This window comes from Ovis aries, chromosome 1, assembly GCF_016772045.2.
Source record: "Ovis aries strain OAR_USU_Benz2616 breed Rambouillet chromosome 1, ARS-UI_Ramb_v3.0, whole genome shotgun sequence".
Taxonomy (NCBI): domain Eukaryota; kingdom Metazoa; phylum Chordata; class Mammalia; order Artiodactyla; family Bovidae; genus Ovis; species Ovis aries.
In genome coordinates, this window is record NC_056054.1 from 273,301,379 (window position 1) to 273,316,496 (window position 15,118).

The following is a 15,118-nucleotide window of genomic DNA, read 5'->3' on the forward strand; positions in this document are numbered from 1 at the left end:
TATTTCCTCTGTGATAACCTTCCTGCCAGATACAGTGAATCTTCCCCTAAGGCATTGACTTACTGTGTTGAGACCATTTTGCTTTCACGTCAAAAGAAAATTTTCTATCATTTACTGCATGGTAGGAACTACTGGTTTATATTCTAGTTTGGGAGACAGAAAGAGAAAAAAGCTTAATACTGACACCTGTGTAGAAAGAGGTAACATAGGGTGTTCATGACTGCTTGTTCACTTTGGTTGGGTGGCCGTGGAAGGCCTTCTGAGAAGGAGGACGAGAAACTCTGAATGACGAACAGGAGTCAGTCGTGCAAAGACAGAGGTAAGAGCATCACAAGCAGAGGGAACAGCCAGCGCAAGAACCCTAACATGGGCCAAGCATGGGTGTTTTCTGGGAAGAGAACGAAGACCCAGAGGCCTGGGCAGTGTGGTGTCAGAAGTGGTCAGACGTATGCAGGCCTAGATCACATGAGGTTCCGTCCGCCCAGCCCAGGAAAGGGTCGGAATTTTGCTCCAAGCATGATGGAAATCTTTGGAGGGTCTCAGGAAAATGACATTATCTCATGTGCGTATGTGTTTTGTTTTTAAGAAAATTCTTTGTAGAATATATTTGAGGGGACAAAAAATGGAAGCAGAGAACCTAATTAGGTGATTTTTATTTCTGTGAGAAGCGACGGTGGTTTGAACTTGTGGTGGTAAGGTGGGGATGAGGAGGGGATAGGTTTGCGTTTAGTTAGGATTGTCAGGACTTGCTGGGTTAGTGGGCAGTGGCAGGAGTCCAGGACGACACCTGTATTTTTGGCTTGAGAAGCAGAAAGGTGTGACGTTGACTGCGGTGCGGGAGCCAGGCAGGGAGCAGATCTGCTGTGGAGTGAAGCAGAAGTTAACCTTGGGTCTTGTTAAATTTGAGATCCCTGTTAGCTCTCCCGTTGCTGTAACCTACTGAGATTAGATTAGAGACAGGCGGGCTTAGCACCCCAGCAGCATCTGTGACCTTGACAAGGACAGAGTGGCCACAGGTGGGCTGGGATCCCAGGGGAAAGGATCGGGCGTGCCTGAGGTGAGGCTCTCTCAAGAAGGCCATGTGGAGAGCAGGCGCGGGTGGCTCCGGTGGGTCAGAAGTGGAGGAGCAGGCGCGGGTGGCTCAGGTGGGGTCAGAAGTGGTTTTGTCGAGTTTCACTTTGCTTGATCTTAGGAAAGGTGGCCGTCTTCCCCCGCTGCACCGAGGGTATCCTGAGGTTCTCTGGGGTGGGCACGACACACAGTCGGTCCAGTGATAAACATCAAGTTAAACAAGCCACATTTTCCATGTTAGTCATTATACATCCAAAACACAAAGGTTGTGAGTTACGATCCTAGCGTTAACGTGTTACACGGCTTTGAAATTTCAAAGAACTTGTTACTCTTTGTGCTTGGATTTTTTAAAAAAACAGTTTCCTTCCTTTCTTACACAGAGCGACTTTGCCACTCCAGGGCACTTTCTGGTTTACAGTTTTATTTTGATCACGATACTTGGAAGTAAATTGGACTGTTCTCCACCCGACAGAAAAGTAAATTGAGACATAGGTCAGACTGTTCTGGATCACAGACGTGCCAGTCCTTTTCCCCCTCAGACTAGACCACACCACCTCTAAGCACAAGAGACTTACTACGTTTGAGATACTAAAATTTTTTCTGCAAGTTACGTTATCAATATTCAGTGTTTCTAAATAATATCAGCAATATAGCATTGATCTTAAATGACTTAATTGATATGCATGAAATGACTTTATTCTATCAGCCTTGACTCATGAGCCTGTCAAAGAATATCTCAGGCGGCATTGCCTGTAGCAGCAAAATCCTGGAAATAAACCAGATCTCCACGTCATCTGGACACCTAGATGGGGAAGCACAGACAGTGTGTCCGCCTCACATGATGGCGTGTGCTCTTGCACTTGCAGATTTGAAAGGAGTGAGCCTGTGTAGACCAACACGGATCTCAAAAGCCTGAGTGAGAAATGAGGCGCAGAACAAGACACACTGCTTGTTTCTTTAGTCACGAGTGTGTGTGTGTGTCTCTGTGTGTGTAAAAGTCTGCAAAGATGCCCATCAAATCCATCAGCGTGGAATGGAATAAGACTTAATGGTGGTGGTTAAAGGAACTGTTTTACAAAGAAGCTAGTATGACAAAAAAGGATAATTGAATCCTGAGTGCTAGAGGATATAGATAACATGTTTATATACTTCTTTGTGTCTTTTTAAAAAATTTCCTCAAAAGGAAAAAAGAAGTTAATGTTGATTTTAAAATCCTCTGCCAGGAGAGAAAAATAAGACACAGGGCAAATAGCAGGGATTATCATATACCTCGTTGAATGTGTTCCAAAAAGATTGCTTTCTGTGTATTAGAAATTATTTAATTTTCAAGTTTTAAGTTGTTTAAAGTTTTAAATTGAAATTGTAATTCTTTAATACCATTGTATTTTAAACACAGAATTAAGGGGATGTCCATCCATTTAATTATTTTTCCTACCATCAACCATAAAACTTAAAAACTACAGAGAGTAAAGTCCCATCTTCTGTAACCCCACTTGTTTATTCTCAGCTGACCCACCTCCATACATTGATGGGATTCGGATTAACAGCCCTCATTATCTGACTAAGATAAAGCTGACCACTCCCGGGACCCACACCTTTACGCTAGTGGTTTCCCAGTATGAAAAGCAGAACACCATCCATTACACAGTGCGGGTAAGTAAGCCAGCGCAACAGAGTGATGACAGAGAGCAGTAACGCCTCTGCCTGTGAGATTACCTACAAAAGGCTTATTTATGAAGATTGACCTTTATACACTGCTGAGTGTGTATTTATCTGTATAACAGTTTTGTTAAATTATGACGGTGATTCATGCAGAAAATAATGTTTTTGAATAGTAACAAAATGTTTTTATTTTGAATAACATTTTGAATGAATATTTTAGGTTTTAGAGTAGTGGTTTACTCCCAAGGCAGTGTGGTATATTGGACCAGTAAACTCACAGAGCAATAAAAACTCCTTTAGTCTTCATAATACTTCTATTGACTTAAAAAAAAAAACCTTGAACTTAGTGAAAGGAAATTTACTGCCTGTAAACATATTGCTCTCGTGTAACTGGGAAGGTCATTGTAATTGTCTTCTTCATAGATTTGTTTGCCATAACTTAGTAAAGAAGCTCAAAGGAATAGATTTTTAGTGATGAAAGGGACACTGGGGAGCTGCTTTCTTAAGATGCAGAAGCCAAGGCCTGGGGGGTTGTGGTGTGTCCCGAGCCGAGCCGCAGTTGGTGGCAGCGGAGCCAAGATAAGCACCCTGGCCACCCCCTTGCAGTCCTTTAATCCTGCCCTGATACAGGAGGCCCACAGAATCGGGGCTGTCAACTACCCCAGCTTATTTCTTAGTCTTCCAGAACATTCTAAAGTGTGTTGTAAGTATACATTGTATCACTATAATAATTTTTTTTTCACTCTAGGTATACTCAGCATGCAGCTTTACTTTTTCAAAGATTCCTTCCCCGTACACTGTATCAAAACAGGTAAAAGAGATTTTTTTCCTTTGGGTCACAGTCTCATTGAAGTCTTAGAAGTCCCTTTTTTTTTTTCTTTCACATTTAACAGTTTCTTACAAAGTAAAAACATTGTAGGATTTGACTGTAAGTATAGTCTCCAGTCTTGGTTGGGACACACGAACTTCAGTGGGCTCAGAGTGATCCTGTGGGGAAAAGTTGAATTCAGAGAAAGAAGATGCGTGCAGACCTTGGTCAGCAGGGACGGCAGTGTGCAGGAACCTTTTACGCAGCATTTGAGACTGATTCTACAGGGTGGGCTGGATGTGGGCAAGAGGATTTGAGGGGGAATCCTTGGCAGGGAGGACTGGAAGACGGGGGGTGGAGACAGGGCTGAGACAGCAAGGTGTTCGGGCTGATTGAAGAGTCACACTGAAGAGACAGACGATGGAACCCCAGTGGAGGGCTGCCTTTTTTCTTTTTAAAGGCGCAGAGGAATTTTATTGTCTTTAAAGCAGAATTCTAGAATGTGAAGTTTTGTTAATACAAAGGCTTTGTTTTATTAGATTAATGGAAAGTGGAGTGGTCAGAGTGCCGGAGGATGTGGAAATTTCCAAGAGACTCACAAAAATAACCCCATTTACCAATTCCATATAGAAAAGACGGGGCCGCTACTGATCGAGCTAAGAGGACCAAGGTTTGTGATAAAGTTAACTTTCTTAAATTAATGATACTGTGTTAAAAATGAGCTTAGTGGAACAGAATAGGGTTTTGAAACATATTTGTATGGGTACTTCATCTGTGATTAAAGACAGTATAGTGAGGAAGATGTGCTGGAATAATTAATATCCATGTACAAGAAAGGTGATCAGGCCTCTGACTCACATCCCATCTAAAATTCAGTTCCAGGTATCTTACTGAAAACGGGATAATAGCCTCAGGATAAGGAAAGACATCTCAAGACAACAAGCACATGAAAAGATTTGTAAATATCCTACATTAGTAAGAAAAAAGCCTGTAGGTTTTAAAAAATAACAAAAATAAAACCTTTTAACAGGCATGTCATAAGAGAAACAATCCAAACAGCCAATAGATTGTAAGAGCCAAAATTTAGAACAGCCAGTGTTCATCAGTGGCTTTTAAAAGACTATAAAATAGTCATGCAGTAGAGTCCTACATAGGAGAAGGCAGTGGCGTCCCACTCCAGTACTCTTGCCTGGAAAATCCCATGGATGGAGGAGCCTGGTGGGCTGCAGTCCATGGGGTCACTGAGAGTTGGACACGACTCAGCGACTTCACTTTCACTTTTTACTTTCATGCATTGGAGAAGGAAATGGCAACCCACTCCAGTGTCCTTGCCTGGAGAATCCCAGGGATGGGAGCCTGGTGGGCTGCCGTCTGTGGGGTCGCACAGAGTTGGACACGACTGAAGCGACTTAGCAGCGGTAGCAGCAGCAGAGTCCTACACAACAGTGAAAATAAAGAACAGCTCCCCACAACAGGCTGGTGGGTCTCAGGACGGAGGCTGAGCTGAGCGACAGAAGCCACACAACCCAGTGTGTACTGTGCTCCCACTTGCATGAAGCCAAGAGCAGGTGGAGCTGAACTGCCATTGAGGATGCGCTCAGGCCGCCACGCCGCAGGCAGGGCAGGAGGGGAGCAGTAGACGAGCTCGCACTGGGGACAGAAGCCGTGACCAGAGGGCCGCACGGGGGCTCTCCTCAGGGCGCTGCCTCGGGGACAACTGGGCGTCTGTTCACTTCTGCTAAGCAGCATATGTTTCGCGTGCACTGTTATATTTCTTGTGTGTTGTGTTGTATTTCCCAGTTTTAAAAGGTTTAAAAAAGAGAATACAAATAAAAATAGTACCAGCTTCTAAATAAAACTAGGCTTAATTTTGCCTGCTGGTAATTACAGACTGTTTTGAAAGAAACTAATAATCCTTTAGATAGGACTAAGCTATTTTTCTACAATCATTTTCAAAAATGTCACCAGTTTGATAGGCAAAACAAGGTACATAATTGCCCTTTTGTATTTCATTTCTAGGAAGCTTGAATATGGAAGAATGTTTATTGACTGTGTATTTTTTCTCTCTTCATATATTTATTCATATCTTTTGCCCATTTTTCTGTTGCACTGGTCATGTTTTTAATTGTAAGCATGAATAGGGTATGTATGTAGAATACTAACTCGTTCACATATTTGCAGGCATTTTTCCCAGATTTTTTCTCACATAACAAATTATTTTTCATTATAATCAAACCTGTTTCTTTTGGTTTATTTTGCTGTGGCCAGGAAGTCTTGCCCTAATATCAGTTTCACTGTGCTTTCTTCTAGTTCTTCTATGGTTTTTATTCTTTTTTAAATACATATGGATTGTGTTTTATATTTGGTGTGAAATACAGTGTAACAGTTTTTTTTTTCTAAGTTTTTGTCATCACCACCTACGTAAATAATCCTTTCCCTACTGATTTGGAATGTCACGTCTACCATAGGCTAATTCTTATGTAAATTTAGATTTTATTTCAGGGTTCTCTCCTTTTCCTTTTTCTTTTTTTTTTTTTTGCCTAATACACTATTTTAACATTATTCTATGAGAACCTGTGATAAAAATACAGTCTTTTCTAAAGTGAATTTCGTAAAATGTCCACCTTTATGGCTTCAACTTAAAAAGATAAATGACATTTTCTGTAATTAAGAGTAAAAATGGTATGCATGTGCCTCAGAGTGGTGTTTCCTCCTACTGAAGCTTTAGAAACCTGTACTTAATAGTCTATCTGCACTTTAGGTATAGTGATTTTGGGTATATGTGTGAGACGACTTAGTAACAGCAGTGATGTACTCTTTTTTTTACTGCTAGGCAGTACAGTGTTGGATTTGAAGTTGTAACAGTTTCTGTGGTGGGAGACCCTGGTCCCCATGGGTTCCAGAGGAAGTCCAGTGGTGACTACAGGTAATGCTGGCTTTTTGATTGCTGTCTGATTCACACTCTGCCTTCTGGGGCATCATCACTTAAAAACCTTGGTTCTCGTTTTCCCTGAACACAGGTGTGGGTTTTGCTACCTGGAACTGGAAAACATACCTGCTGGGATCTACAATATCATTCCCAGTACTTTCCTGCCCAAACAAGAAGGACCCTTTTTCTTGGACTTTAATAGTATTATCCCCATCAAGACGACACAGCTGCAGTGACAGAAACCGCAGCGATCGCTGGGTCTTACGCTCACCAGACATCAGATCTCGAGGACACTGTAACGCAGCAGTCAGAACAGAGCGGAATCTTCAAAACGCTCCTGGGGAATCTGGCGCTGAAGTCAGGCTGTGTGGTGAGAACTGTATGTAGTCAGAATTACCCTCTGTCGCTCAGAAGTACTGTTTACGTGGTTGTGTGTGTACGCAGAGTGGGCTTGCACTTAGGGGCCGTGTTACATGAAAGCGTGTAGACGATCGTAAAGGTTAGACGCAGTCAAGCACTGAGATGGACGCCCGTACCAAGACCGCATGAGGGAAGTGCAGACTCACGGAGCAGAACGGCGGCGGGGAGGCTTCTCTGGAGAACTTACGCTGTGTTTGTCTTTTGGCAGCACATGTTGTAAGGTGAACCTGCTTGTGTTGTTAACTCTCCTGTGTGTCCTGGGCAACAAATGACCAAATGAATTGTGTTACCATGAGATTTTAGTTCTGTGTTATTTATGACTTTAAGTGTTTACTGTTGCCCAGAGGTCATGAAAGGATAGAGTTTAAGAAACACAGTTGACTTTATAGCGTGGAGATGCTCATGCTTAAGAGTGACGGTTGCTGAGGCTGGACACCCGTCTCCCATTGACTCACTGAAGAGGACTGAGGCATCGTCATCAGTGCCGTTTTATCAGGGTGAGGAAAGCAGTAGTCTGAGACACTGAAGACATCACAATTTAGTTTGTATAGCCTTCCTTTAAATTGCTCCATATAGTTCAGTGTTCTTACGGTAAGAGCACTCTAAAAAAACATGATTAAGAATTTAATACATGGTGATTGGGTCGCAAGATACTGTTATGTGTAAATTCCCCATTGTTTACATAAAAATCCATTAGAGTAGAATGATGCTCAGTCAAGATTTTAAAGATCTAAAAATAGTGGAATTTTTCATCTCTATTAAAACTTTTGTATTTCTATTACCTTTAATCGAAATAAAATGTTTATACTTATGGAAACTGCATAGTTTAACCTAGAGAAATTATTAAAGAACTTCATGTGGTATGTTCCATCTAAAACAGAACTCATGACTTGCATGAAAATTCACATTTTTTACCAAAAAAAAAGTGTTTTTCATTCAAGCTAGTGGCAGATTGTTGTGTTAGTGAGATTTCATTTTGGTAAATACTTCAGTGCTTTCACTTTTAACATACTTTAGGTGGATTAATTTTCTGTGACTTTAAAGAAGAATCTAAAGCATAACAGGGGTATTTATTACAGGCATGATTTGAGCCTTGTGTGTTAAAGATCTTATCTTAGATGCAAACTGTGACCTAATCCCTGCCTTCAAAACCCAATGGGGGAGACCTATATAAGCAATACTGTATTGCAGTGTGAATTCTGTAGAGAGCTCTAAACAGAGCGCACAATGACTAACTTTGGTTGGACCGGTACAGAAAGAGAATAGAATCAGCTGGGGAGCTTTTCAAAGCCCAGTGCCCAGGGCTGCCCGCATCACTCACCAGCCCCTGCGGCTGAGACCGGGAGATGCCCAGGCCTCCAGCCTAAGCACTTGTCTTTGTTTCGAGCCCACCGTGTCTCCATACTGCTCAGCTTCAGTAGCAGCAGAAGTGGAATTCCAATTCACACCTGCTAATCAGGGCGTACACTGTTAGAACCCAGAACCTTAAGTGAAAATAAGAACAGGTGACCAGTGCATGCATGCTCCTCATGGCAAGAGGGCTGCCTCGGACAGAAGATTCGGGCAGTGTCAGGATTCCTTATCTGAAGTCACAAAAAGACATTTTCTTAAGCCATTTTTATTACACTCAAGGTATTAAGACAAGTACAAAATAACCTTGTAATTAGGATACTGTATCAGTCATTAAAAAGAGGACAGTGTGAAGAGATTTACAAATGACATATATATATATATATATATAAGTTGACAGACGTGAATGGGTTTTTTTTTCTTTTAGAAATGCTGTTTTCTTAACAAAAAAGGACAAAATACAATGTTCTAAATACGGGTAGCCATGGAAACAAGAAAAGCAGTGCTACAACACTGAACACTGGTAGCATAACAGACACGATCGCTTCTATCAACAGCCCCTGCCACCCTGTGCCCCCTCCCTTTCCTAACTGTAAGGGACAGTTTCCGCTTAAGAAATACTAGTGCAGCATAACCCTTAAATAACTGTTTATTTTTAAAAGTTACAGCCTACAGAGAAACCGACACCTTGTCGACCTAGAACAACACTGGCCACCATTCCTCATGCACGGGCCTTAGAATAAGTCCCCTTGGCTGGTGGGGTGAGGTTTACGCGACAGGACTCCTCCCCGCCCGCAGCCACAGGCTCCCATCCATGACAGGCCCCTGCCCGAGTCCCCCCATCCCCACGCGGCATTCACCCTTCCCACCCCAAAAAGTGCAGCTCATGGCAACCTTTGACAAACAAAAGTATTTTAACGGGCGTCCCAGCAAACACATTTTAAACGCCCCCGTCTGAAAACCAGAGATGATGAAAATGAATTCTTGGATTTTTTTTTTTTTAAAGCCTTCACTGGATCAGAAAGCGTTGTTGCAAATATTTGAGTTTCATTTGCGTGCACTTGTTTTCCTTTAGATACCAACCCCCCCACCCCGCCCCACGGGATCTAAAGGAGAGAACAAGGCCGTTTTCCCAAATAAGTGGGCCCTTGAGTCTGCTGGGGGCTCAGCTCCCCGGGCCCTCGGCTGGCTCAGGGTCTTTTCTGGGAACAGGTTACTGCTTGCATGACACCATGACAGGGACCGTTCCAACAAAGGCCGTGGACCCGGTCACAGCCCGCCCACAACTGACTGCACGGGAAAACACGCCAGCCCAGGAGCACTTGCCCCGCAGACAGACCTCCAGCCCTCGAGCCCACTGAAGCCTCACTCGTGCGGTTTAGAGGAAAGGGCTGGGATTTGGCATATATTTTGTGATTATTGGCACAATGTCCTCCGTCTGGTTCGTGTATAAACACTGGCCCGCGCCGGGGCCAGGGCGCGTCAGCCGATCTGCACCACGTGTGTGTCCGTGAGGCCCGCACGCCCGGGGCCCCGCAGGGACAGCCGCCGCACCCCGTCCTCCAGGGCCTGGCCCGCGGGCTTCGGGGGGCTCCTGCCGCCGTCGCCACTGCTGCTGCCTAGCCTCCGGTGGCTGCCCGCCTTGTCGCCCATCTTATTCTCTGCCCCCTCTGCTCTGTCCCCTGTGGAAACGGAAAGACCCTGCAGTGAGTCCTGACAGTCCCAGGGGTCACCCGGGCCCCCCCACAGCCAGCTGCACCTCCAGACGCCTAGGGGGCACAGAAGCACCTCCGCCACAGCAGTGCCTCCACCACAGCAGCGCCTCCTGCTTTCCCTCCCTGAGAAGCTGTAGACGCCCCTGACCCTCAGAGATGAGACCTGTCCTATGCTAACAGCCGGGAAACAGAAGCCTCTCCAGCGGGGGTGCCTGCCCAGAGGACTGTTGTCACAAGAGAGAGCGAATCATGTCAGGAGCCACACTGCGGCGCATTCAGAGAGGCCCTGATCGCAACATCCAGCCTGGGGTGGTCCCTGCCTCCCCCCCACCCAGGGGGCAGCACTCACCTCGCTCCACCTCGCACTCGGGGGATGAGGCCCCGCTGCACTCGCTGCGGGGGCCCAGCCCCGGGAACAGCACCCCGAACTCTGACAGGGACACGGGGCTGGGCAGGTCCAGGCTGGCGGGCCGCATAGCCGCGGGGAACTGCTCAGGCATCTCTGACGGGCTCGTGGGCCCCGAGCTGAAGCTGGACAGGGACTGGGTTTCCGAGTCATCCTCAGACACAAAGGCGCTGCAGTTGTCATCTTCGAAGGCCTCGGAGGCCACTGGGAGCGGGGAGAGAGAAGAGCCATCACTCAGGTCTGACTGAGGGCCACCCAGTCCCTGACACACCCTCCGGGCGTCCCCACTGCAGAGAAAGGGCCAGGCAGCTGCAGGACCCGGCCACCGGACCCCGGAGAAAAGGGCCATGGCCGCCTCAGCTCGCAAGACCAGACTCCAGAGCACCCTGAAGGGAGGAGGCTGGACCCACCAACGGCCAGGGTCCTTGTCATGTCACTCTGCAGCCCCTGTCCCAGAAGTCACCATCACCAGACACTGCCTGAGGTGGAATGGAAGGCGAATTCAGCCTCAGGTCCGGTTTTTCTCCACCCCATACCCCAGAACGGACCCCCATGGGCATAGGAGGAGGGCAGGCCTGCGTGACATGTCCTAATGGAGCCAGCCAGGCCTCAGAGCTGCCTCCTCCCACAGAAGGAGCTGCAGGAGCTCTGACGGATTGTCCTGCATGGAGTCTCTGCTGGGACCTCGGTCACTTTCTGAGTAGCTTGCCATCTCGTGAGTCCACGGAGATCACCGTTTGCCACAAAGGAACACAGTTCCCTTGCGGGCCTCTGTAGCCTGTGCCTCACTCGGTCTGTGGGCCGTTCTAACTGAGGCCAGAGACAGCTTGCAAGTCACCTCAGCTCTGAACAACATCCCAGTCCCGTTTCCTCCTCCCCTGGCCTTAGACAGTCTGAAGCGCCCCATGGAAGTACTATTAATGCTGGGCACACAGAATGGGCTCAGACCTGAGTTCACATCCCATCTTTGCTGCTTGCTTGGTACCCTTGGTTAAGTTACTGAACATCTCTGAGCTTCATGTCCCTCTCCACACAGGGTTTACGAGATGAGATACACTAAAGGATTCATCCCTGCTGTTCAAATTACAGTTTTCTTTGACCTGGGCCCTCACACTTGAATGTTTGTTGCCTGAATTAAGGCACTGGGCTGGATGAAGCACAAGCTGGAATCAAGATTGCCAGGAGAAATATCAATAACCTCAGATAGGCAGATGACACCACCCTTATGGCAGAAAGTAAAGAACTAAAGAACCTCTTGATGGAAGTGAAATAGGAGAGTGAAAAAGTTGGCTTAAAGCTCAATATTCAGAAAACTAAGATCATGGCATCCAGTCCCACCACTTCATGGCAAAGTAGATAGGGAAACAGAGGCTGACTTTCATTTTGGGGGGCTCCAAAATCACTGCAGATGGTGACTGCAGCCGTAAAATTAAAAGATGCTTACTCCTTGGAAGGAAAATTATGACCAACCTAGACAGCATATTCAAAAGCAGAGACATTACTTTGTCAACAAAGGTCAGTCTAGTCAAGGCTATGGTTTTTCCAGTGGTCATGTATGGATGTGAGAGTTGGACTGTGAAGAAGGCTGAGCGCCAAAGAATTGATGCTTTTGAACTGTGGTGTTGGAGAAGACTCCTGAGAGCCCCTTGGACTCAAGGAGATCAACCAGTCCATCCTAAAGGAAATCAGTCCTGAGTGGTCATTGGAAGGATTGATGCTGAAGCTGAAACTCCAATACTTTGGCCACCTGATGCGAAGGAACTGACTCATTTGAAAAGACCCTGATGCTAGGAAAGATTGAGGGCAGGATCAGAGGGAAACAGAGGATGAGATGGTTGGATGGCATCACCAACTCAATGGACATGAGTTTGAGCAAACTCCGGGAGTTGGTGATGGACAGGGAGGCCTGGTATGCTGCAGTCCATGGGGTCCCGAAGAGTTGGACACAACTGAGCAACTGAACTGAACTGAGGAAGGATCATGGGGGAAAAGCCAACAGCCAGTATTCCTCAGAAAAAGCAAAGCAGGGCATGCAGACAGACAGGGCTGGGGCAGTAGGGTGGGTTTCCGAATTGACGTGGAAGGAACTACAGCAGCCCTCTGTATCCACTTCCCAGAGGTGGCCCTGGGAATAGGTCCCCGCGCTCAGACACCACGTGTGGAGTGACCCCAGGGGCCAGCGCGCCTTCAGTCAGTCCTGACCACCCCCTCTCTAGCGGACAGCCAGGACCATCACATGCCCCACTTTACAGGGGAAGGAATGGGAAGTCAGGCCTTGGCCCACGTCATGGCAGGACGGCCAGGACTCGAATCAGAGCTGTCCCCCAAGTCCCTGTGCCCCGACGGCGCTCCTTCCCTGCAGGGCTTCTCAGAGCCTCGGATGCCCTAGTAAGTGCTTGGAATCTCGGGGGTGAAAGCGCGTCACTTCCCAAACTTATCTAAGCGCAGCACGCTGACTCAGGATGCTAGCAGCGCCCCAGTGAACGGGGCGCCGGAGCAGGGGACACGGCCCCAGACTCACCAGAAACGGCGTCGGCTTCGGGCTTGCGCCCAGACAGGCCCTCGGCGGGCACAGCTCCGCCCTCGGCGCCGACGCCGCGCCCGCGGGGCCCCATGGCGCCGGAGCGCCGCCGCTCGTGGATCTCGTCCGAGATGGTCTCCAGGTTCCGCAGCGCCGTCTTATACTCGCCCTTGGCCAGGGCCAGCTTGGCCTGCAGCTCGTCCACCGTCTTCTTCAGCTGCTGCTCGGGAGACGCGGGGGGTGGGGGGTGAGCGAGGCCGCGCCCCCGCCGGGCTCCGGGGTGACTGGGTCCCTCACCCCTCAGGACGCGGCCGGGGACCTGGACCCCTTCCGCAGGGCGCTATGCACCAGCGCTCAGTCTCCAGTCTGGTGACCACCCTGGCTCTACGCCCAGAAACGACCCGGGCCCCCGCTCCCCCCCAGCCAGAGGCAGAGGTGGGGGTCGGGCCGCCTGAGCCCCGAGCCGTGGACCTCACGCTGCGCGGCGTCGGGAAGCCCCCGGCGGGCGTGTGCAAAGCCGGAGGGCTGGGCCCGCCCGCACAGCCTCGGTTCCTTTGGTCTAGGGTGGCCCGGGGAATCCGTCCCGGCGCCGGCAAGCTCCCCGGGGCCGTGCGGAGGACCACAGACCGAGGACGCTTCGGCCAGAGACGATGCAGAGGCTCCGTGGGCTGCAGAGAGCACCGCGCCAGCAGCCGAAGCCTCGGTCAAGAACGTGTCTCCCGACCTGGTGGCCGTGGGGCCATGTGAAGGCCCACTACAGAAAGGGGGGACTCGGAGGACAGACATCGCCTACCCACCCGCTTCAAAGCCAAAGGCCACACGTACCTCAAGCTGCAGGTAGTACTTCGCCTTGAGTTCAAAATAAGGCCTGGGGAAGGCAGACAGAAGGAAACCCGTGAGAGCATGGTCAGCAGTGACCCCCATGCGCTCCACGGGGGTGTCCCGGGCAGCGACTGAGCCGCCTGCCAGCGTTTACTCGGCTCCAGCGGGGCCGTGAGGTCAGCGGGGAGAGATCCAGCTCCCTGGCCTGACCCATAACAGACGCTCACCCAGGGCAGAGGCGCCAGAAGGCCCGTCTCCAGACACAGCAGCCCCCGCACGCGGGCACACGCAGGCCGCACGCGGGCACACGCAGGCCGGGGCCCCACCCCGGCCCCCGGCCTCCCTGCGGGGTGCTAAGGCCACAGGGGGCGCCCAGCAGTGAGGGGGGCCCCAGCTCACTCGGGGAGGGGTACCAAGACTCACTGGGCACAGCGGGGCCTCCGCCGGCGGGGGGAGGGAGGGGTGGCGCTCGGTCGGCCTCCGGGACTCCGGGTAGGACTAGAGGGAGCAGATCGCACGCAGAACCCCCAGGCCACAGGCCAGGAGAGCATGGGAGAGGCCAGCACGCCCTGGGCTCTGGGCCAGCTGGCAGGGACACACCAGCTCCATTCAGGGGCTTGGGGGTCGGCTGAACGTGAGGAGGCGAGCACTTTATTCTTGAGCCCCTCAACCACCTCGAAGCTTGGGGGTCTGTCTGTGGCTGAGCAATCGAGGCCATTCCAGGTCTCTGCTTGGACGCCCAGCAATTGTGAGGGACGCAAGGAGCCTTCCCCAAGGTCATTGTCAGATAATACACAGGAGTGGTGATGAGAAGAGCTGGAGAAAAGCTCCATTGAAACCGGTCTTCACAACATTGTAAATCAACTAACAACAGTTCAAATAAATAAATACACACAGACATACACACACATTAAAAAAAAATTATTCCTTTGGGCCCATCTGTGTATGCATGTAATTTGTGTCTGACGAATTGTGCTTTCCATGTCTTTTGTGGCCTGCCTCTATTACATATAAATGTTATGAACATATTCATATACTACTGAAGACAGAACCCATGTCATCATGATTTTAACTGCTAGAAACTAGTCTGATGTGTGGAAGTGTCAGGGCTTATTTAACCAAAGACCCTACTGTCGGACAAGGTTAACTGTTCCTAATCTTTAATACTGTAAGAAACTTTGGAAATACACATCCTGTCTCCAAAAAAAAAAAGAAAGGAAACCAGCCTTGGGCCGTTTCATCAGCTCTGGGTCTCTGAAGGATGTGTATTATCTACAAAGCTCACCCCCACTGTGCGGACAGGTAAAACTGAGGGAAGGATCGTGTCCACACCGTCAGCCACAGAGCCAAGGGCACACAGCCCTGAGTTCCCCAAAACGCAAGTGCAGCCCAGGGCCCAGGTAACGCCCTGCCC

General features: G+C 48.8%; 2 protein-coding genes across 3 annotated transcripts in view; one reads left to right on the forward strand and one right to left on the reverse strand.

Annotated features, from left to right (window-relative positions):
* The window catches only part of CAPN7 (calpain 7), a 50,284-nt gene extending 42,577 nt beyond the window's left edge, over positions 1-7,707 (forward strand). Inside the window, exons 17-21 of one of the 2 annotated variants that reach the window (XM_027961849.2) lie at positions 2,579-2,724; positions 3,482-3,544; positions 4,081-4,211; positions 6,375-6,467; positions 6,562-7,707. In XM_027961849.2, the coding sequence (XP_027817650.2) occupies positions 2,579-2,724; positions 3,482-3,544; positions 4,081-4,211; positions 6,375-6,467; positions 6,562-6,706 (578 nt within the window). In that variant the 3' untranslated portion in view covers positions 6,707-7,707. The remainder of the gene's footprint in view (positions 1-2,578; positions 2,725-3,481; positions 3,545-4,080; positions 4,212-6,374; positions 6,468-6,561) is intronic. The other variant, XM_042238561.1, reaches the window with a different exon arrangement.
* Positions 7,708-8,871: 1,164 nt separating this feature from the next.
* Positions 8,872-15,118, reverse strand: part of SH3BP5 (SH3 domain binding protein 5) — a 70,165-nt gene continuing 63,918 nt past the window's right edge. The window contains exons 6-9 of the mRNA XM_027961858.3: positions 13,708-13,750; positions 12,883-13,102; positions 10,305-10,565; positions 8,872-9,922 (exon numbers count right to left, since the gene is read on the reverse strand). Coding sequence (XP_027817659.2) covers positions 9,723-9,922; positions 10,305-10,565; positions 12,883-13,102; positions 13,708-13,750 — 724 coding nt within the window. The 3' untranslated portion in view covers positions 8,872-9,722. The remainder of the gene's footprint in view (positions 9,923-10,304; positions 10,566-12,882; positions 13,103-13,707; positions 13,751-15,118) is intronic.